The sequence below is a fragment of the Giraffa tippelskirchi genome, chromosome 6 (genome assembly GCF_054371585.1).
Source record: "Giraffa tippelskirchi isolate mGirTip1 chromosome 6, T2T-mGirTip1v1.2.pri, whole genome shotgun sequence".
NCBI classification, from domain to species: domain Eukaryota; kingdom Metazoa; phylum Chordata; class Mammalia; order Artiodactyla; family Giraffidae; genus Giraffa; species Giraffa tippelskirchi.
Genome location: NC_137280.1, coordinates 134,274,387 through 134,294,235, shown reverse-complemented (window position 1 = coordinate 134,294,235; position 19,849 = coordinate 134,274,387). Strand labels below are relative to the sequence as shown.

The window sequence follows — 19,849 nt, the reverse complement described above, 5'->3', positions numbered from 1 at the left end:
CCGAAGCTCTGAGAGATGAAAATAGGCCAGGCTTAGCCTTGACCAGTGTAGCCCACTCCCCAAGCCCACCCCCATGCTGAGTCAGCCTGGCATCATGGCCCTTCCCACCTGCATGGACCTGCAGTGCCGACCTCTCCAGGTCAGCCCCAAGGTGGCCCCTGCCCCAGAGGGACTGAATGCAGACTGCATGGAGTGGCTGAGCCCAGGACAGGCAGGATGGCCCTGAAATAACACCTGGCTGCCTGACCTCCCTTCCCCCGTCCCTGCACAGCGGAAGGGCTGTATAACTGTGTGGCAGGGCTCTGAGTTATGATGGGGAACGAGTGCAGATTCTACATATAGTTCTGTCAGGGAATGGCTGTGTGACCTTGGGTAAGAGCACTACCCTGTCTGAGCCACTTTCTCCCATCTTTGCAAGGAGAGGGCTGTCTGGATCAGATGGGCATCTTGTTAAAAGGTAGATTCTAGTTGAGTGGATCCAGATGGGGCCTGAGGGTCTGCATTCCTAACACACTGTGAAGTGATGCCAAAGCTGCTGGCTCACCAGTCACACTTGAGCAGGAAGATCTAAGTGCTCTGTAGGGAACATTCCAACCCTGACAGCTACCACGCCTTCTCCCTCAGGAGGGAAGCATCTCTCTGTGACCAGGGCCCCAACAGTTAACTCCCCTGCAGAAGAGAAGCATCTCCATCTGCTATTTATACCCAGAAGGCACCTCCCCTTCCCCGTGCCTGGGAAAAGGAGCAGAGCTGCACAGACAGCAGCTGGAGGCGTGGGGCTAGAGTTGGAGAAGGGGCAGCAAGGCGGCTGGTGGGGAGCTACACTGGTTGGCCCCTGACCTACTTATGACCATGGGCAGTTCCTGCCCAATCTGGGCTGGCCTCCAGCTCCCCAACTGTACAATGGCGGAAGTTATGAGTGGTTTCTGACTGCAAAATTCCACAGTTCTTAGAAAGCCCATTAGTCCTGGAAGAAGGAGATGCGGTGTGTGTGTTCGTGCATGTGTGCATGTGTGCATGTGTCACTGCACAGTTGCAGTTGGCTCCGGTCGACACTTCCTCATCCTTCGGTCGCTCATTCCCAGGTCTAGTAGGGAGCAGTAAGTTGTTGGCTCTGGGGCTGACAGACTGCAGTCAGATCCTGGGCTTGCTGCTTAATTGCTCTGTAACCCAGGACATGTTGCTTAACTGCTCTGAAGCTCAATTTTCTCATCTGGAAAATGGGAATGATAGATACCTTGTAGACTTATGATGATCAAACAAAGCATAGCACAATGACAGGCCCCAGGGAAGTGCTCTGGATCATTAAGCTGCTCCATCTTTTCTCAGTCTACACCCTCCAACAGAACAACCTTACCGGAGACTTACCTTTTGCCTGAATCTTTGTGTGATTCTCATTCCTCTGAGCCATCAAGATTTTGAGTCATTGGTTTGGGGCACTATATATAATATGCTGCTTAAGAAAATGGAATTTTCAGTCAGACACACCTGGGTTCAAATCCCAGTTCTACCTTTTATTTGGTATCTGACCTTGGGCAGGCTATGAACTTCTCAGACTTAGTACCCTCCTCTGTGAATAAGGATAATCATGGTACCCACTTTCTAGAACTGTTGTGAGGGTTAAGTGAGATATTGCAAGTAAAGTACTTAGCACAAGCCTGGCAGGTGGTAGAATCTCAGAAATGTCAGCCATCATCTTCATCATCTTCACTTGAGTTATGACTCCTTCATTCATTCACCTGATGTCAAGGACATCCGAGACCCCACCATGTGCCATGTGCTAGTCTCTAAGGACGTGTGGAAGAAATGAGGGTGGGAGAGGAGTGGGGTAGCTGATGGACAGAGAAGTAGAGAACAGAGCTGAGATCCAGAACAGGAGGATGCTCAGAAGAACCTAAAGCTATTGTCAAGGCTGGAAGGGCCCTTGGAGGGTACCACTTTCTGAGCCTCCAAGCACTTCAGTTCAAAGTAGTTGTAATCTGTCCAAAAGAGTGGAGAGAGGTCCAGATGTGGCTATAGAACCTGAGAAGTGGGTCTGTGCCCAAAGAAAGTAGACTATTCAGCCTGCTTAGTGATCCCAGCCAAGCTCCCTGCTCTCCGCCCGTGTGTAGCCACAGCCCAGCCCTAAGAGACTAAGTCAGGGAAGTCGCGGGCTCAGCACAGGGGGAACAAGTGCACCATACACAAAGCACTTCCCTCCTAGATCTTGCTTCGGGGAGGACAGAACTCTGCTCTCTGTACCATTAGCATGTGCTGATGAAGTGGACCTCCACCCCCACCTTAAAAGCCCCCCAAGGAGCAGGAGGAGATAACCTGAGAGTTTAGCAGGTGATATGGGGTGGCCAAGGGAAGTGAGGTTAGTGATGAAGATGGCGATGTCTTCATTTATTAAGTTCTTCCTAGTGCCAAGCCGGAGAAGGCAATGGCACCCCACTCCAGTATTCTTGCCTGGAAAATCCCATGGACAGAGGAGCCTGGTAGGCTGCAGTCCATGGAGTCGCAAGAGTCGGACACGACTGAGTGACTTCACTTTCACTTTTCCCTTTCATGCATTGGAGAAGGAAATGGCAACCCACTCCAGTGTTCTTGCCTGGAGAATCCCAGGGACGGGGGAATCTGGTGGGCTGCCATCTATGGGGTCGCACAGAGTTGGACACGACTGAAGCGACTTAGCAGCAGCAGCAGCAGTGCCAAGCACTGTGTTGAGTGCCTTACTAGCATCTTGAATTAACTCCTGACACCAGTCCGGTGTAGTGGTATTGGCTCTGCTGCTAGGAAAGGAGACTCAGAGAGGTTACATAATTTGCCCAAAGTCACACAGCTTCTAAGAGGTGGAGCTGGAAGGCAAAGTCAGAGAGTCTGACGGCAAAGCCCATGTTCTCAGTCCTTTTGTGACCATCAGGAGTGTCTTGTTGAGGGGCAGCGGCCAGAGGAACAAGTATGACCCTTCAATTTCTGAGAAAGAAATGGTAACTGTTGGAAATAGGACAGAATGTCAGAAGTTCATGAATCCAGCTACACAAATGAAAACTAGGTTACAGATTTGTTTGTTCTGTGACAGTGACAGCATAAGTCCATGAGCACAGACATGCCAGTCTCCCCACCAGGCAGTGGTACTGTCACATAGGCCATAGCCCTTGAATCCTTGCCTCTCTTGGGCTCTAGGCTGAGTTTTTCCTCAGGGTGGCCTCCAACCACAAGAAGAGAGGTTTTGTGCGTGAAAACAGCGCTGAAATGAGGAGTCCTCTCTCCTGTGCTCTGAGCCAAGATTTAGCCACCTCTTGGGGACTGAAGCCATCTCCAGGATCATCCCACAGGTGGGGACTGGAATCCAGCCCATATGCCCCTGCTCAGAGGGCCAGCCTTCAACAATCAGTACAAAGGCACCATCGGAGCTAGAGGAAGCTCTGGAGACGCCCTCTCCCATTCTGTCCATTTCCCTGAGCCCTGAGGACCTTCTCTAAAAGAGGCTGAGGCTTCTGGCTGGAGGGAACCCTAGTCTTCTTGGAGCTCCTCCCAAATGGCTGTTGACCTGGTTCTAAAAGCCCTTTCTTGAGGGGGTTCTGGATGCAGCTTGGCTTCTCAGAGATTCTCACAATCACAAAAAAAGGAGTCAAAACCTCAAACACCTGAGCAGAGTAGAGGAGAAGGAGTTTGCTCTTGAAGAATCCTTTTGGGGTAAAGGGTCTTTCTCAAAACTTTACCTTGGTACACTATTAAAGCAAGTTTATGGTAGATGAATGAGAAGACAAATAATTTTAAAATATCTCCTATAATCTCAGCATCTGGAGCTAACATTGATGATACATACTTCCATGTGGTATTTGATGTCTGTAGCTTCCTAAGTACATCTAAACATATCAGATCAGGTTTCCTAGAAGCAGAGCCTGAGGCAAGGATTCAGGTGTGTGTGTGGGAACATGAGGGTGTGCTCCCACGGGAGACCTGTAAGGATAAGGTGAAGCAGGATGGAGGAGGGGGAAAGGAACCAAGCAGAGATGCGGCTTCAGGTCAAGTCTATTTCTGACCTGATCCCAGGTGGAGGGTGCAGTGGGGAGGCCTCTGGAACATAAACCCTGTCTTGGAGCTGTCCCTTCTTTAAGGCAGACTGGCCCTCTGCGTGGCCTCTGCCTCCCCACATTAGTCCATCATTGCCTGAAGGCTGTAGATAACCTTGTGGGCAAGGTGGGCAGTTCCATCAGCAGTGGGCAGTTCTCCAGAGAAGGAGGGCACCTGTGCATGGTTAACCAACCCCCCAGCAGCTTCAGGATGGCTGCACCATCTTCCTACAGGAGGTCTGAGCAGGGCACCAAAATAGGGCTTTCAGATTCTGCACACACAAAATATAGGATGCTCAGTTCAAAACACACATACATTTCAAAAGTCTATTTTTGCTTTGAAACACATTTAAAAATTGAAATAGATTGAGGGATGGAGGGATAGATAGAAATATAGTAAGGCATATATAAGAAATGGAATAGGAAATGACAACCCACTCCAGTAACCTTGCCTGGGAAACCCCACGGACAGAGGACCCTGGTGGGCTACAGTCCATGGGGTCACAGTGAGTCAGACATGACGGAGAGACTGAGCATGCACACACATCTGAGAAAACACTACTAATAGAATCTAGGTGGTATGTACATAGGTCTTCACTTGACTGTATTTTGAAATTTTTTATTATAAAATGTTGATTAAAAAATTAAAGCAGGATTAAATTATACATACTCAGGCTACTTAGTTTTTAGTTTTGCTTTAAAATAGTTTAAAAACATCTTTTGGTCATTATTTATAAATATATACTATTTAAGATTTTAAAAAACATGTTATTTAAATTTGTATCCCTTCATGCTCCATCTCGGGGCCCCATCTGCATAGGCACCCACTCTCCAAACTTTATGCAGAGAATACTTTGGCCACCTGATGCGAAGAGCTGACTCATTGGAAAAGCTCCTGATGCTGGGAAAGATTGAGGGCAGGAGGAGAAGGGGACGACAGAGGATGAGATGGTTGGATGGCATCACCAACTCGATGGACACGAGTTTGAGCAAGCTTCAGGAGACAGTGAAGGACAGAGAAGCCTGGCATGTTGCAGTTCATGGGGTCACAAAGAGCTGGACACGACCAAGCAACTGAACAGCGACATGAGGGCCATATGCTTTAAGGGACTCAATATTGTATGTGGCAGAAATTCAGATGGCACTAGGGCTTACAGTGAAAAGTCTCACCCGCCCACAACTCCAGCTGTCCTAATTCCCTTCCCCAAGGCCACCTCAGTGCCCACATCGCTGGATCATTCCAGAGAGACTAATGCCATACCAAAGCTGAATTGCATCCTCCTTTTTAGAAAGGACTATGCATACTGCTTTGCTCTTTGCTCTTTTACTAAACAACAGAATTTAGATATGATTCAAAACTAGTGAATAAAGAACTGCATTATTTTAACATTTTCCATTGTGTGATGTACCATAATTCTTTGAGCCCACCCTCCCCCCTGCCCATGGACCTGTTTAGGTTGTGGTACAGGGAAGGACATGAACTTGACCTGGGAGAACTCGCCCTTGGTTGGCAGGGTGCAGGCCCCCTAGAGTCAGCCCCAGGCCTTGGGCTCTCCCTCCTTTTTTTTTTTGAAAGAAGCTTAGGGGGTAATTTTGGAAGCTCTGGGCTCCTGGGAGCTTTACCTCTGTTCTTGATAAATGAGGTATGAAAAGATGACAGTTTCTCAACAGGCTAGAACTCTGGAATTGCTGTCATTCCCTCCTCCACCAGCTCTGTTATCTCCTCAGACCTGGAAACAGAGGAGGGCTATTAGCTCAGGGCCAGCACTGAGTCAACATGGATTATGTGCCTCATGGAATTCTCACAACAAGCCTGCAGTTCCAGGAGTTTCATTCTCATTGTCCAAGCAAGGAAAGTGAAGTCATTCAGTCTTGTCTGACTCTTTGTGACCTCACGGACTGTAGCCGACCAGGCTTCTCTGTCCATAGAATACTGGAGTGGGTTGCCATTTCCTTCTCCAGGGGATCTTTCCAACCCAGGGATCAAACCTGGGTCTCCCGCATTGCAGGCAGATGCTTTACTGTTTGAGGGCTTGAGGGAAGCCCTCCAAGCAAGGAAAGAGGCTCAGAAAGGTATAGCAACTTGGTCAAAGATGCACAGCTAGCAGGTGGCAGAGATTTGAGTCACAGGCTCTTTCCATGACCCTGGCCTGCCCAGCAGGGAAACTGAAGGTTGGAGAGGGGAGGGGACTAAACTCTGACCAAAGCTGGGGTCTTTTGTCTTTATGCTCAGGCTTATTTGGGTGATGCCTGAGATCAGTGAGGGCTTCCCTGGTAGCTAAGACAGTAAAGAATCCACTTGCTAATGCAGGAGATGCGGGTTCAATCCCTGGGTTGGGAAGATCCCCTGGAGTAGGAAATGGCAATCCACTCCAGTATTCTTGCCTGGAGAATCCCTTGGACAGAAGAACCTGGTGGGCTATAGTCCATGGGGTCGCAAAGAGTCAGATACGACTGAGTGACTAAATGACAACAAAGATGAGCCTTTGTTCTTGCTTTATCAAGGCACCTGGTAACTGGCTTGAGCTCAGTGACTTTCAGAGAAATTGGAATGTTGGCTATTTGAAGGGTGAGAGGGGGGTGGATGGGGAGCCCTGTGTCCTGCATAACCAGCTACCTTGGCCCCTCCTGCAGTCCGGCTCCATGACAGCATCTCTGAGGAGGGACACCATTACCTGATCTTTGACCTGTAAGTTTGGCCTCACCCTGGGGTGTCCAGTGGGGATGGGGGCAGCCCTGGCAGGGATGACTTCACTGGGTCCCTTGGTTTGAAGGGCCCCCATACCCCCCAGATTGGGCTGAATTCTCTCTTCTGATAAAGTTTCCCAAAATGTGGTAGGCCTGCCACCCAAGCAGTGCAGGCTGGTTTTCCTGACACACCAACAAACACTTTTAACTTTCATCATCATATATTTAGTTTTGCTTCTATTTGTGGCCAGTGATGCTGGTTTTCCATTTCTAGTGGTGCTATGAAGTTTCCTTTCAGAATAAATTTAAAGTTTTTAAAGCCAGGCAATTGAAGGAAAAGCAATCGCGGACTGAGAGGCCTCACTGGTTCTTGGCCTCATCTGTAAAGAACAGCACTTGAGACAATGGGGGAGGCTGTGCATGGCTGGGGTCGGGGAGTGGGCGGGGGGCAGTGGGACTATTGGAAACCTCTGTACCTTGGCTCAATTTTGACGGGAACCTAGAGCTACTCTTTAAAAACAGTCTATTAAAAAAGCAACAACAAAAAGCTCCAGCCCTTGGATTTCCAAGAGCCTGATGAATCACAGTTCTGAGTGTCCCACCCCCAGTCCTGACCTCAGCCTGGCTCTGGTGGAGGAGAAGGCTGAGGATGGAGGGGAGGGTGGACTGGAAGTCAGGAAGGGGGTTGTATCAGGGGCATCCCCGTGGCCTCTGGGGCCCGTCCCTTTGGGGCTGAGATTCTGAGGTCCCTGGGCCCCATCCTTAGCTTCCTGGAGACTCTTCCAGAAGATGCGGTGCCTGGGGCCTCTGTGGGAGGGTGACTCTGTGCCTGTCTCCCCAGCGTCACCGGCGGGGAGCTGTTTGAAGACATAGTGGCCCGGGAGTATTACAGTGAGGCGGATGCCAGGTGAGTGAGAGTGCAGCCTGGCTGCTGTGCCTGGGGGCAGGGCGCTCCCTCCTGGGGCCTCCCAGGGGAGGCCCGCCCTCACCCCCGCCCCTTCCTCTCTCCCCACAGTCACTGCATCCAGCAGATCCTGGAAGCCGTGCTGCATTGCCACCAGATGGGGGTGGTGCACCGGGACCTGAAGGTGAGCGACCCGCCCCCCGCCCCCACCCCGAGCGGCGGCTCACCGGGAGCTGCTCGTTTGCCGCCCGGCCCCTCCCTCAGCCTGCGGACCCAGTGTTATTACCATAGCCCCGTTAGCTTTCCTGAGTTGGGCTCGTGGGAAAATTTTTCCCACTCTTCAGATGAGGAAACTGAGCTCAGGGAAGCAGTGCATCTGAACTCGGGACACAGGTCTCCCGACTCCCAGCCTCAGGTGATTTGTCCCAGGCCAGGTGAGAGGCGGCTAGACTGCCAAGGCTGGCTCTGGTGGAGTCCAGATTCCAGCGAGGCCACTTTCTAGCTGCAAGGCCTCAGCTTCATTATAGTGGGGGTTGCCACAGCAACCTCGGTACAGGGTCAGTGAAGATGTCAAAGGAGACAGCACAGTGCCTGGAAGATAGAGGCATTGTTAATCTTGCTTCCGGTCTCTGGAAGAGAGTGATAGGTAGGAAAGCAGGCTTTGAGGCCTTCCGAGTCCTCCCTCTTCCCACTTGAAGAGATGAGCAGGACTAAGCAGATGCAGGGTGTAGGCTTGGCACTGGCTGCACAGCCTCGCCCAGTCAGCACAACTTCATGGTGCTCCTCTGCTGGGCCTCAGCATCAGTGACTGGTAGCTGCCTAACATCACCTCCATTTTGCAGAGCAGGAAACGAAGGCCCAAAGAGTCCAACAGATTTTCCTGAGAACATGCAGTTCAGTTGTGTCTGAGCTAGGGCTGGAGCCCTAGCCTTCTGACCCCAGGTCCCCTGCCCTCCCTGGGCTTGGGCTAAAAAGCCATTGACTGCACTTCCTGCTTCTGTAGCAGCCCCTTCTAGGTGACCCTGCTGGGCGTCCATAAACTCTCTGCTTTTTGACTTTCGGTGACTATGAACTCACTTTTTATGGGGTAGCCCCTTGAACCGTTAGGAAATGTTCCTCCAGTCTTTCCCCCACAGGTGGTGGGGGCTTCACCTGTGAACCCCAGTTCTACCCTTTGAGGCCACACAGAGGTCAAGCCCCCAGCTCAGAGCAGCCCTGGAGGCATGTGGGTGGCTTTGCAGTAGCTCCTGAGAATTCTGCAGGCTATTCTCCATTCCCCCCAGGATGGAATTTCCAAGCCTTCCTCATCCTGGCCCCCTCCCTGGCTATCCTCCTGTCAGTCCAGATCCCTCTTTGGGGTGCAGTGCTCTGACCAGAACCCTTGCTCACCCCTGATGGTCACGAGCCATCTGTGGCTCCGTACCTGAGCCCAGGTGAGCTCCCCGTGTCTCAGTCTAGACCCGCAGGCAAGTGTGCACACAAAGAGGGTCTCTGGCCGGATTGCAGGGCAACTCTCCCCAGGGGCCTGTTCCCGTTATAACCACAGCCCCTGCCCGAGAGGAGGAACAGGGAGTGAGGCAGCACAAATTTAGGCCACTCTGGGTAGATTAATTAGTGGCGCATTCATCAAACCAGGGCAGAACAGCTACCAAGACCCAGGACATGCTGGGAACACAGTCCCCAGAGGACCAAAGAGGCCTTAACCAGGGGCAGATGGAGCTATACTTGTTTGCGTCCTGCCTAGCTTTGGGCAATGAAAGGTCAGATGTGGAACCCCTAAGTTCTAGAGGGAAAGCGGGTCAGAGGAAACCAGCTATCTGCAGAGACTGGGAGCCCACACCCCCCATCTACAAACAAAAAGTATGAGTACTGATGCCTATCAAACACTTGTAGGACACTGGGAAGTGCTTTACAGGGATTTATTGCAATTAATCCATATGCCACCCCATGAAGTAGGCATTATTCCCACTTTTGGAGAAGAAACTGAGGCCAGAGAAGTGAAATGAATTTACCCAAGTTCCATAGTGTGGAATGGCAGCACTGGGATCAGAAGCTAGGGCTTTCTAACTGGAAAGCCCCCACTCTTACTACCTCTCTGTCCTGAGGAGAAGAACTTTCTGTCCTCAGATTCAGCAGAAGATGGCAGCCTTCATGCCTCCATAGGACAGGTGGCAGGTAGGAGGCCCTGCGGCAATCAGCATGGAGGGGCTCAGAGCACATCTCTAGCCAGACTGTGCCTCGATCTGGTTCTATCATCACCAGCTGTGTGACCTCGGTCAAGTGACTTAACCTGTCTGAACTTCGGTTTCCTTATTTTTATACATACTTCAGTGCCTGCTATGTGCTGCCCATTGTTTTAGGTGCTAGTGATACACTGGTGGACAGAAACTCGTATTGCACAGAGGTGACAGATAATGAATAAGCACACAGACAGATGGGAAAACACTTAGAAATTGTGATGAGATCTGTAAAGGTAACAACAAGCTGCTAAGACAGAAGATACCTGGGAACTCCCCCTTTAGATAGAGTAGTCATGGAGGGCTTCTTGAAGGAGGTGACATGGTGAAAGCTGGATGATGAGAAGGAGCCACACCTGTGAAGCTCAGAGGGAGAGCAAATCACTCAAGGGGAGCAGCAAGTACAAAGGCCCTGAGGTGGAACGAGAGTGACTGTCTCTGAGGATGTAAGGAGGCCACTGGAGAAGGAGAGTGCTTACCCTAAAGGATTGTTGGGATGACAAATCGAATGATGTATGCAAAACCCTTAGCCTAGGGACTGACATATAGTATAGAAGCACTGCCCCACTCCACCTCAGCCCCAGAACCAAACCCTGCGGGAAGCTGAAGGAAGGGTTGGCAGACTGAAGAAGGGTCTTGCGTTTGCAGCAGGTGGAGGACTGCAGTGGGGGTAGTCCCGTCTCTGGGAAGGGCAGGGGTCCTGAGGTTGGGGCTGGAGGGAGGCAGGGGCAGGGAGCCTCTGGATCGCTCAGCTGCTCCTCCTGAAAACCCAGACCTCTGGAGGTGAGATTCTGAATCTGCTCACTGTCCCCTGACTTCTGCCTCTCCCGTGTTTCCTCTTCTCTCTGGTGCTGGGAAGCCGGAGAACCTGTTGCTGGCCTCCAAGCTCAAGGGCGCTGCGGTGAAGCTGGCGGACTTTGGCCTGGCCATAGAGGTAGAGGGCGAGCAACAGGCATGGTTTGGTGAGTGAGGGCAGGGGGTGGCAGGGGTGTTGACGGCCAGCCTTGAGTTGACACATTGGCCTCTAGGAACCCTCTGCCTGAGCAGGGGCTGGTTGGAGGTGGCTGTTGCCCCAGCCCACGGCTCAGGGAGCAGAGGGCCCCTTACCCGGCCTCTTTGTGTCAGTGGTTGTTGCCCATCCTAACTCCCTGGGGTCCAGGCTTGGGACTTGGTTGTCATTAAAACAGTACATGACTTCTTCACGTGCACACCCAACACTGTCAGCTGGGGGCTTCCGTGAGTTCCCCAGCAGCCTGGGTGCTAGATTATCATCCTGATTTTACAGATGAGGAACGGAGGCTAAGAAACTAAGAATAGGTCAAAGGAAATTAAAAGGGGTGGAGTCAGTTGACCCAGCATGCTCTTGAGATTTTTGGCATAATTGAGTCCTTTTGGCTATCTGAGAATACTTTTTAGTGAGCAATGTTGATCAGTGGTTAAGAGCTTGAGCTCTGGGTTTATATCCTGACTGTGCTATTTACAAGGTGTATGACTTTGAGTGAGTCATTTCACCTCTCTGAGACTTCATTTCCTTGTCTGTAAAATGGGGATAATAAAAGTATGTTCCTTGGGACTGTATGAAGATTAAATGAGATCAGGCATAGAAAGTTCAGTCTTGCTTAGCATACATACTCCTTAATAGGAACTATTCTCACAATAACTTACCAAAACATTTTGGGTGTCCATTATTTTAAGTAGTTCTCCCAACAGTGCTGGGAGGTGTTTAGGATAGAAATCCCTAATCCCTTGTTTCACAGATGAGGAAACTGAGGCCCCAAAGGAAAAGGGACCTATTTAAGGGACTTAGGGCATAGCCAGTGTTAGGGATATGCCTCCTGCCACCCCAGGACCAGATCCTGAATGGAGTGGAGAGTGGGTGAGGGTTCAGCTCAGCCTGGAGCTGACAGGCCAGGACCTTTCACCTCAAGGACCACCAGCACTTGACTGGTGGAGGCTTCTGGGAGGATTCTGCCAGAAATCTGTGACTCTGAGGCAGGACTCTGTGGAAAGGACCCTGGGATGGATCAGTGACTCTGCCATGAGGCTCTCAAGGCAGGTGGTGAGAGTGTACTGTGTCCTTGTCCACTGTGGTCTAGAGGTGTTGCTGTGTTACAGGTCAGGGCTTCCAGCCCTTGGCTGGCTCTGGGGGCAAGGGGTGTTTTCCCCATCTCCAGGGCAGCCTTATCCCTCTTCCAGCAGGATCTTGCTCCCGGTTACTTACGTGCCAACCTCTGTGTATGTGTCTGCCTGTCTGTGTGTCTGGGGAGCAGGGTTCGCAGGGACACCTGGATACCTCTCCCCAGAAGTGCTGCGGAAGGACCCGTATGGGAAGCCCGTGGACCTGTGGGCCTGCGGTGAGTCCATCTGAAGGCCCCTCCATCCCCCTGGCTGCCTGCCCTCTGGTGCCCTCTCTCTCCTTTCCCATCACTCTCCTCCATGTGCCCCCCATTGCTCCTACTCCTGGGGCTTAAGGTTCTCCTGGTCCTCTCCCCAGGGGTCATCCTGTACATCCTGCTGGTGGGGTACCCCCCGTTCTGGGATGAGGACCAGCATCGCCTGTACCAGCAGATCAAAGCTGGCGCCTATGATGTGAGTGGTGCTCCTGTCTCCAGCCTCCTTGCCAGCCCCGGGGCCCCGTCCAGTGAGAGTCAAGGCCCAGTGAGGCCAGAGACCCAAGGACGCCTCCCTCCTGCCCTCCTGCCACTCTCTAGCTATGGGGTGGGGGTGACCAGCAGGTGGAGCCTGAGGGCTGACTGGGGCCAGATGATGAGCCGGCCATGCTAGTGATTGGAGCATCTAAGTGATGGGGATTTAGTCCATGGGGCCGCAGAAGGCAGAATCAGCACAAAAGTAGGGTGAGATATAGAGAGGGCAGGCCCCAGAAGCCAGATTATCCCTCCATAGTTTCACATACACAATTATATATTGTATGTATATAGATAGACAGTCATAATAGCTAACACACATAGCAGTCTTTAAATGCTTTCTATTATTATAGTTAATCTTCATACCAATCATGACATAGGTACTGTTATTACTGCTTTTTTACAGATAGGGAAGCTGAGGCACAGAGAAGTTAAATAACTGGCCAGACCACATAGCTAAGAATGGTAGAACTGGGATTCGAACCCAGGCAGTCTGGCTCTAGTGTCCATGCTTCTGCCTACCAAGTATACTGCTTTTCTGCACAGCTGATATCTATTGAGCCATGTGCCTTGCATTTTATATCATATTTAATCCTTACAACATCTCTAGGGATAGCTTGAGGGGTCATATGTCCAAGGTGACTTGTCCAAAGTCACATAGCCCAGGAGGCAGAGCTGGGACTTGAACCCAACCTTCCGATTCTGAAGTCTGGGCTGTCACCACTGACCTGCTGCTCTCCAGATAAGGCACAGCCCCAGAAGAGCAGGGGGAGGCCTCCTTTCCCCCTGCCATTGCTCTGATTTGTCCTGGGGTCAGGGGACCTTGCCCCAACTCCTCCTGGTTGTGGATGCCCGAATGGACGGGCAGTAGGACCCCTGCCTGCTCCCCTGCCAGTCAGGGGCTGGGGGATCGCAGGGGTGGCCTGGGGTAGGCTGGGCAAACTTGGCCCCTCTGCCCCTTCCAGTTCCCATCACCAGAATGGGACACCGTTACCCCGGAAGCCAAGGATCTGATCAATAAGATGCTGACCATCAACCCATCCAAACGCATCACGGCTGCTGAGGCCCTCAAGCACCCCTGGATCTCGGTGAGCCTTCCTCAGCAAAGCCCCTCCTGAGGATCCCTCCAGTCCTGGACCTGCTGCTTCCCCTCAGGCCCAGCATGGGGCTGAGGGGGCTTAGTCCAAGAGACTGACCTTGCTGTGGTTCTCAGGTGGAGAGTGGCAGTGGGAGGCATTCTGAGCTGGCAGAATGGCGGGGGGGGAGCTATTGGCTTCAAATGTCTCGTGCCAGAATGGTTACACCATCCCCTAGAACAGAGAATTGTTCTTCACAAGATATCGACCGCATCCACAGGATATTCTGGGAGTAGGGGGACCTCGGGTGGGCCTGCCTTCCACTCATAGACCTCTCTCCCACTTCCTCCAGCACCGGTCCACCGTGGCCTCCTGCATGCACAGACAGGAGACCGTGGACTGCCTGAAGAAGTTCAATGCCAGGAGAAAACTGAAGGTAACAGCAGGTCCTCATCCTCCATGCCCCACAGTCAAGGGAATAGGTTGGCCTGGGTCTGCACAGAGGCCAAGAGACCTTCTCACTAGTTCTTTCCTTCACTGAGTCAACAAGCGTTGTTGACCGCCTGCTGTCTGGGCTGGGCAGTGAGCGGTGGCGAGGACAGACAAGTGACCAGGACATTACGGGGCAGTGGTGAGTGCTGTGACCGCCTGCCCTGAGGCTGTGGGGATCCATAGAGGGGCAGAGAGGGGAACAGATCTGCATGGACTAGGGAAGGATCCCAGAAGCCTTTCTGGGCAAGTGGCATTTGATCTGAGATCCCGAAGGATAAGCAGGTATTAACAGTGTAAAGTCAGATGGGTCAGGTGTTCTAGACATGGAGAATAGCCTGTGCAGAAGTCTGGAAGCGTGAGCTTGAGCCCTTAGGGGCACAGCAAGGGTTTCAGTGGGGGCAGGGAGAGGTTTCCAGAGATGATATGCGACCACGGTAAGGGTGAGAGACCCCAGCTGCCAACCTCTGGAAAGGAACCGCCAAGGGACTTGACAGGGGCTGTGCCCTGAGGGAGCCACAGTGTGCCCTAGGTGAGCCCCGAACTGCTGGCCTCTCAGCAGGTCTGCGTGTTCTCAGGACTGTGACAGGTCCTGTCCTAGACCTTGCCGGAGGCCCTGTGAGCAGGTAGGAAGGATGACAGAGGGGGTCCCCAGCTGGTTGGAACAGAGAAGCCATCAGCATGCTGAGTGACAGATGCTGAGGCCCTGGCTCCTTCAGAACTTCCTCACCAGCTGCCCCCAGGCCTGGTGTGGTGGCTCCAGACAGAAACATGGGCCAAGGGGATGGTGGTGAGCATGATGCCAGGGGAACTGAGTCTCACCCCCAGCCCCTAGTGGGAGCTGTCATAGATATAGTCTTAAAATGTCAGAATCAGGGAGTCTTAAAATCATGGACCGTTGGACTCAGAGTATCCGAATTGGCCATTGGTCTCCAGCCCCCTTATGAATAGAGGAGGGTTTTTCCTCATTAATCCTCCAAGGTTCTGAGCCCAGGAACTACGGAGAGGGGGATGAACCAGTACTAGAGCGAGGAGCTTTGTGCCCGGGCAGAAAATGGAGACAGAGAGGGCCGAGGGGTGCAGAGTCTAGTGTCCTTGCCCCAGCAGGAAACTTCCTTGGCCTTTAGGAACCTCCACTGACAGGTGTCCCCCAGCACATCCACCAGCTCTGGCCAGGCCGGTGGAATCTATTAATATCTGCTCCTTGGATGGCCCTATCCCCTGAGCAGTGCCAGCTAAGGCCTAGCTCACCTCTGCCTCACCCTTCTGTCGGGAGGCGGGGATGGTCTCAGGGCTGTGGGGAGGGAGAAATGGAGGGCAAGGAACTTCAGAAGATTTTTGTGTCTGAATGGAGCCCCTTCTTCTCCTTTCCCACCCCCTCCCATCTCTGTCTCTCCTCTCCCTTCACCTCTGGCCTCCTCTCCCCAAAACCGCCTTCTCTTGTCTGTTGCAGGGAGCTATCCTCACCACTATGCTGGCCACCAGGAACTTCTCTGGTAGGTGGTAGGACCTTGGATTCATCCTCACATACATCCTGCAGGAGGTGGGGGCATTGTCGGATAGGGTATCTGGGTGCCCTCAGGCCAGAGGGCCTGGGGAGATGGGGGGTGTAGAGGCTTCAGTGACCAAGGGCTTAGCTCACCTGATACCACCTGCAGAAGTGGTAAAGATCAAAGGTCATCAAGCCAAGGGCCCACTAGGAAGGGTTAGAAGTTAACCCTTACCTCTCCTACCTCACAGTGGTGCTGGGTTCTCAGGCTGGGCCAGCTGTGGGGAGGCCTCCCATATGTCAGGGTCCAGGTGTGGGAGGGACTGAGCCAGGCCCAGGGAGAGTGGCATTCCTGTTACCCACAGTTACCAAGCACTTCCCATGCTTTCACTGATGTGGCCTTTGTGACAAGGCAATTGCCACCCCTGTTTTCTGAATGAGGAAGCAGAGGCTCAGGGAGGTCAACTCTGACACACCCCAGGTCACGCTGCTAAAGGCAGCTTTCAGGGCAGGTGTGACCAGTCCAGAGCACGTGCCCTTACCAGGCTGAGTCACCAAGGAGTCCAGGGTAGGAGCCTTTGGCCTTGGTCAAAGCCAGGCTGGTTAAGGCAGGGAAGGCCCAGTGACCTGTGGCATGTGGCCCTGAAGAGAGAAGGGGAAGGGATTAGCATCAGGGCTTAGCAAGAAGCTCCCCTTGGCATGTCGGAGAGTGCCACGGCCAGCGCCGGCCAGAGGCTTCTCCCTGGGGAGCTCAGGATGGCTGACGGGGCAGCTGAGCAGATATAGCAAAGCTCACCCGAGGGGCCCTCTGGCTGGGGCTGGTGCCGGGGCTGGCCAGGGAGGGCTGCTGTGGACAGGTGGCCAGCCCCACCACGAGGGCTCGGCTCTGGGGAGCTACAGGCCTGGCTTCTCTGAGAGGGCCCACCTGCCCATTTAACCAGCTGGGAGAATGAGACCCAGGCCCGGGAAGGCCCTAGAACTTCAGATTTGGGCTTTCCCCACCACGCAGAGCTGCCTTCCCACACGCTCCCCAGACAGGGATCCTGAAGTTCCTTAAACTGAAAGATGAGCCGCCCAGGCAGTCAGAGTCTTTTTTTAACAACTGAAGGGCCCCTCGAGCACTCTAGTCCAGAGCTCACAAAATGGAGTGCATAAGTTATTCCCTCTCTCTCCATGTGCTTGGGGGGCCAGTGGTGTTGCAAAAATTTTGGGGGGGGGCGGTGGGCAAGAGTTTTCAGCACTTAAAAACCGGGAGATTTCATAGAAAATCTCATTTCATAGAAAATATCCTGAAAATTAGAATGTGTCGCCTCTGGGGATCCCCAGTCCAGTCATAGTGGGCTGGAGTGTGAGGGGGTCGCCTCGGAGGCGTGAGGGGCAAGTCCTCCCCTGGCTTGCTGTGTATCCTGGTCCAGCCCACAGAGTACATGGAGGATGGAACAGCTATTCCTCTTGGCTTTGGTATCCAGAGGTACCCCGCCCCCCACTTGCTTTGTAAGGTGGAAACTTGGCAAGAGGGGAAAAATGCACAAGAGCCTGAGAGGGGTCATCGGTGGGAATGTGAGGATGACTGGGGGGCTGGACCAGCTGTGAGTCCCATCCTTCCAAACCTCTGCGGCATCAATGTTCAGTACCACCCCTCCTCCCCAGCTTGCTCTCATCAGGTAAAGGACTTAGCATGGCTACTCTTTACTGAGCATCTACTGCATACATGTCAAGTGCTGTGTCTCATTTAACTTAAAGCCATTTGCTTGAAATCTGAAGCTGCCAGAAGTCAGGCTGCGCAGGGCTGGGCGTTCATGCCTTGTCCTGACTGGTGCCCTCTCCAAGGGCTCTGGCCAGCAGGTGAGAAGGAAGGAACTGGGAAATGCCAGGTGAGGCCTCCTTGGGAGTGGTTGCTCTGCTTTTCCTGGCCACCAGGGAGATGGCCAGCCCCAGTGCAGAGCTCTAGAGTATGAGGATGGGGAGGCCTCTTCAGGGAATGGGTGCTCTAGCTGGGGTGGGCACCAGAGGAGCAGGGAGTGGGGGTGGGCATCTGCTTCTTTTCACCGGCAAAATGCAGCTCGCAGCTGTCCCGAGTGAGTAGGCAGGGCTGACACATGACCTCCGCAGCAGCGTGGGGCTAAAATTAGAGCGGGCCGGGGCGGGGAGGGAGCGTCCAGCCCTGGGCTGGGGAGCCGGGCCTCCGGGTTGGCCACTACCAGCACAAGTGGTGACCGGGATCTGGAGGGAATCCCCAGACTGAAAGCGCTCCCACGGTCTGGGGCACAGTGGGCACCTCCTCAACCCATGGAGCCAGAGGGTCACGCCTGACACTGCTGAGAACCGGGGGGAGCCCAGGCCCACCCCTATGCGGTGGGCCACCGGCAGTCCCCGGGCCACCCAGCAAGGAAGAAGAGCAAGAGGAGGAGGTCTCCTCACATAGCTGCTGCGGCTCCGTGTCCTCTGCGGCCCGTGGATGTTGCTCTTCCTCGCGCTGTGGGCCCTGGTGCCCTGCCTGGTGTTGATAACCCTCTACTTTTTCTCCTCTGCAGGCGGGAAGAGTGGAGGAAACAAGAAGAACGATGGTGTGAAGGTAAGCCCCAGCCAGCCTAGCAGGGCCTGCCTCCGGCTTGCAGGGCCCGGCTTGCAGGGCTGGGGTGAGAGCCAAGCTTGCCGACAGGGTTCTGGGCAGATGCGCTCACTCATGCAGCCTGGGGTCCCCAGACCCAGAGACCTGGGCTTCGGTGCCCACCCTTCCACCAGCTTGGATGGGGGCGGGTGGGGGAAGGGAGGGTTGAAAGAGGGTGGGAGAGGCAGGTGGCTTGGGGTTGGGGTGGGCATAAAGGTAAATTAAAGGAGATTTCTGTGATTCTGGAGGACTGGTGAGTGAGAGGGCACAAAGAAGGGACAGAGATACCATGAGGGGTGACCTCCTCCTTCCCAAGTGTGGGCTGGCTGGAAGGGGCCCCTGACCCAATGCATGTCCCAGTCCAACCTACAAAGCCTGCAGGGGATGGACAGCCATTCCTCTCAGCTTTGACATCCAGAGGTACCCACCCCCATCAAGGCCTGCCGGTTCAGTGCTAAGAATCCCCTCCTCGCATCCCCACAGCCCACCCCACCCCCAACCCAGGCCTGCCCCGTCCCCAACCCTGATGCCCGAGTTGCTTCCCTCCACACCCTGCTGACCCATCCCTCCCTCCTTTCTCTTCTCCCTCTGCTCTCTGGGGCCTGGTCCCCTGCTCTCTGCAGCTCCCTCCTCCCCTGCCACTGGCTCGCCTTGTGGATTCTCCTCTCTTGAGACCCTGCCTTTTTCTGGGCTCAGAGCCCTGCCTGGCCAAGGGCCCCAGGGCTGGTCTATGCCCAGAACACTGGAAGGTGTGGGATGCTGTCCAAACACAGCCACCCAGGTGGTCTGGTGGCTTATGGCTTGGTTCATAGTGGCATGTAGAGTCTCAGGCTCCTGGCTTTGATCTGCCAGGGGTTGCATGGAGGGAACTGGGCTGTTTGCCTGAAGCCAGGATATGGGCCTTTTCTCTGCTCTTAGCCTTCTGAAGGCTTGAGTCTCCCTATAAGTACAGTGGGGAAGTGGGACGATGTGAACTCCGTGATTTCCAAGATTTCAGCTTTAAAAACAAACAAACAAAAAATCATTTTCTCTTCTCATCTTGGGTGCTTGAGGAATATGTTATTATTTGGTTATCAGTCAAAGCCCATGATTTTCAAATGGAACTCTTTGGAGCCCAAAGCTTCTTGGGAGGCACCTCTGGCAGCAGCTGGGGAGGGACTGAAAAGTGGGAGACTGAGCAGAGAGGGCCGGGGCTTTCTTACCTACTTCAGCCAGAACAGCTCCATGTACTAGCCATCACAGTGGTTGAGAGAGCCTGGGTGAGCTTATGGCCCATTATTTGAATCTTTTGAGTCTGTCTTTCTTTGTTCAAGCAACAGGTAGAAAGGGTCTCCCACCTCCCAGAGCTGTTTGTGAGAATGTACTAAGATACTGTGTTTTGAGGACTTAGCACAGTCCTGGCATGTGAGACGAGCTCATGAGATGCTAGTCAATGGTATTATCTTTTCTGTTCTATGTATTGGACTTTGGGGTAAGATTTCTTCTGAAGTTTGCTCAAAAAAATATTTGGAAACCACAGATCTAAAGCCAGCCTAGTTTAGAAAGTTGACATGCATCCATCCCAGATGCTGTAATGGAATCCAGAATTGAGTTTTGGCTTACCTGCTGTTTGGGGTTACCCATGAGTCACCCCCTCCCCTCCCAATTTGAAA

At 53.1% G+C, this 19,849-nt stretch overlaps 1 protein-coding gene and 1 long non-coding RNA gene across 6 annotated transcripts in view; one reads left to right on the top strand and one right to left on the bottom strand.

The window, feature by feature from the left end:
• CAMK2A (calcium/calmodulin dependent protein kinase II alpha) overlaps nucleotides 1–19,849 on the top strand; it is a 63,815-nt gene that overhangs the window by 23,479 nt on the left and 20,487 nt on the right. Inside the window, exons 1-11 of one of the 5 annotated variants that reach the window (XM_081495797.1) lie at nucleotides 5,970–6,131; nucleotides 6,693–6,747; nucleotides 7,588–7,653; nucleotides 7,762–7,834; nucleotides 10,747–10,849; nucleotides 12,084–12,241; nucleotides 12,382–12,476; nucleotides 13,498–13,620; nucleotides 13,961–14,044; nucleotides 15,551–15,593; nucleotides 18,121–18,161. In XM_081495797.1, coding sequence (XP_081351923.1) covers nucleotides 10,842–10,849; nucleotides 12,084–12,241; nucleotides 12,382–12,476; nucleotides 13,498–13,620; nucleotides 13,961–14,044; nucleotides 15,551–15,593; nucleotides 18,121–18,161 — 552 coding nt within the window. In that variant the 5' untranslated portion in view covers nucleotides 5,970–6,131; nucleotides 6,693–6,747; nucleotides 7,588–7,653; nucleotides 7,762–7,834; nucleotides 10,747–10,841. Of the gene's footprint in view, nucleotides 1–5,969; nucleotides 6,132–6,563; nucleotides 6,748–7,587; nucleotides 7,654–7,761; nucleotides 7,835–10,746; nucleotides 10,850–12,083; nucleotides 12,242–12,381; nucleotides 12,477–13,497; nucleotides 13,621–13,960; nucleotides 14,045–15,550; nucleotides 15,594–18,120; nucleotides 18,162–19,849 lie in introns of those variants that run through there. The other 4 variants (XM_081495793.1, XM_081495798.1, XM_081495792.1 and 1 more) reach the window with 4 other exon arrangements.
• On the bottom strand, nucleotides 939–15,904 carry LOC145508681 (uncharacterized). Its single transcript, XR_014055529.1, has 3 exons — nucleotides 15,831–15,904; nucleotides 5,682–5,788; nucleotides 939–1,213 (listed from the first exon to the last, which is right to left on the bottom strand). It is a non-coding gene; the product is annotated as an uncharacterized LOC145508681 (long non-coding RNA).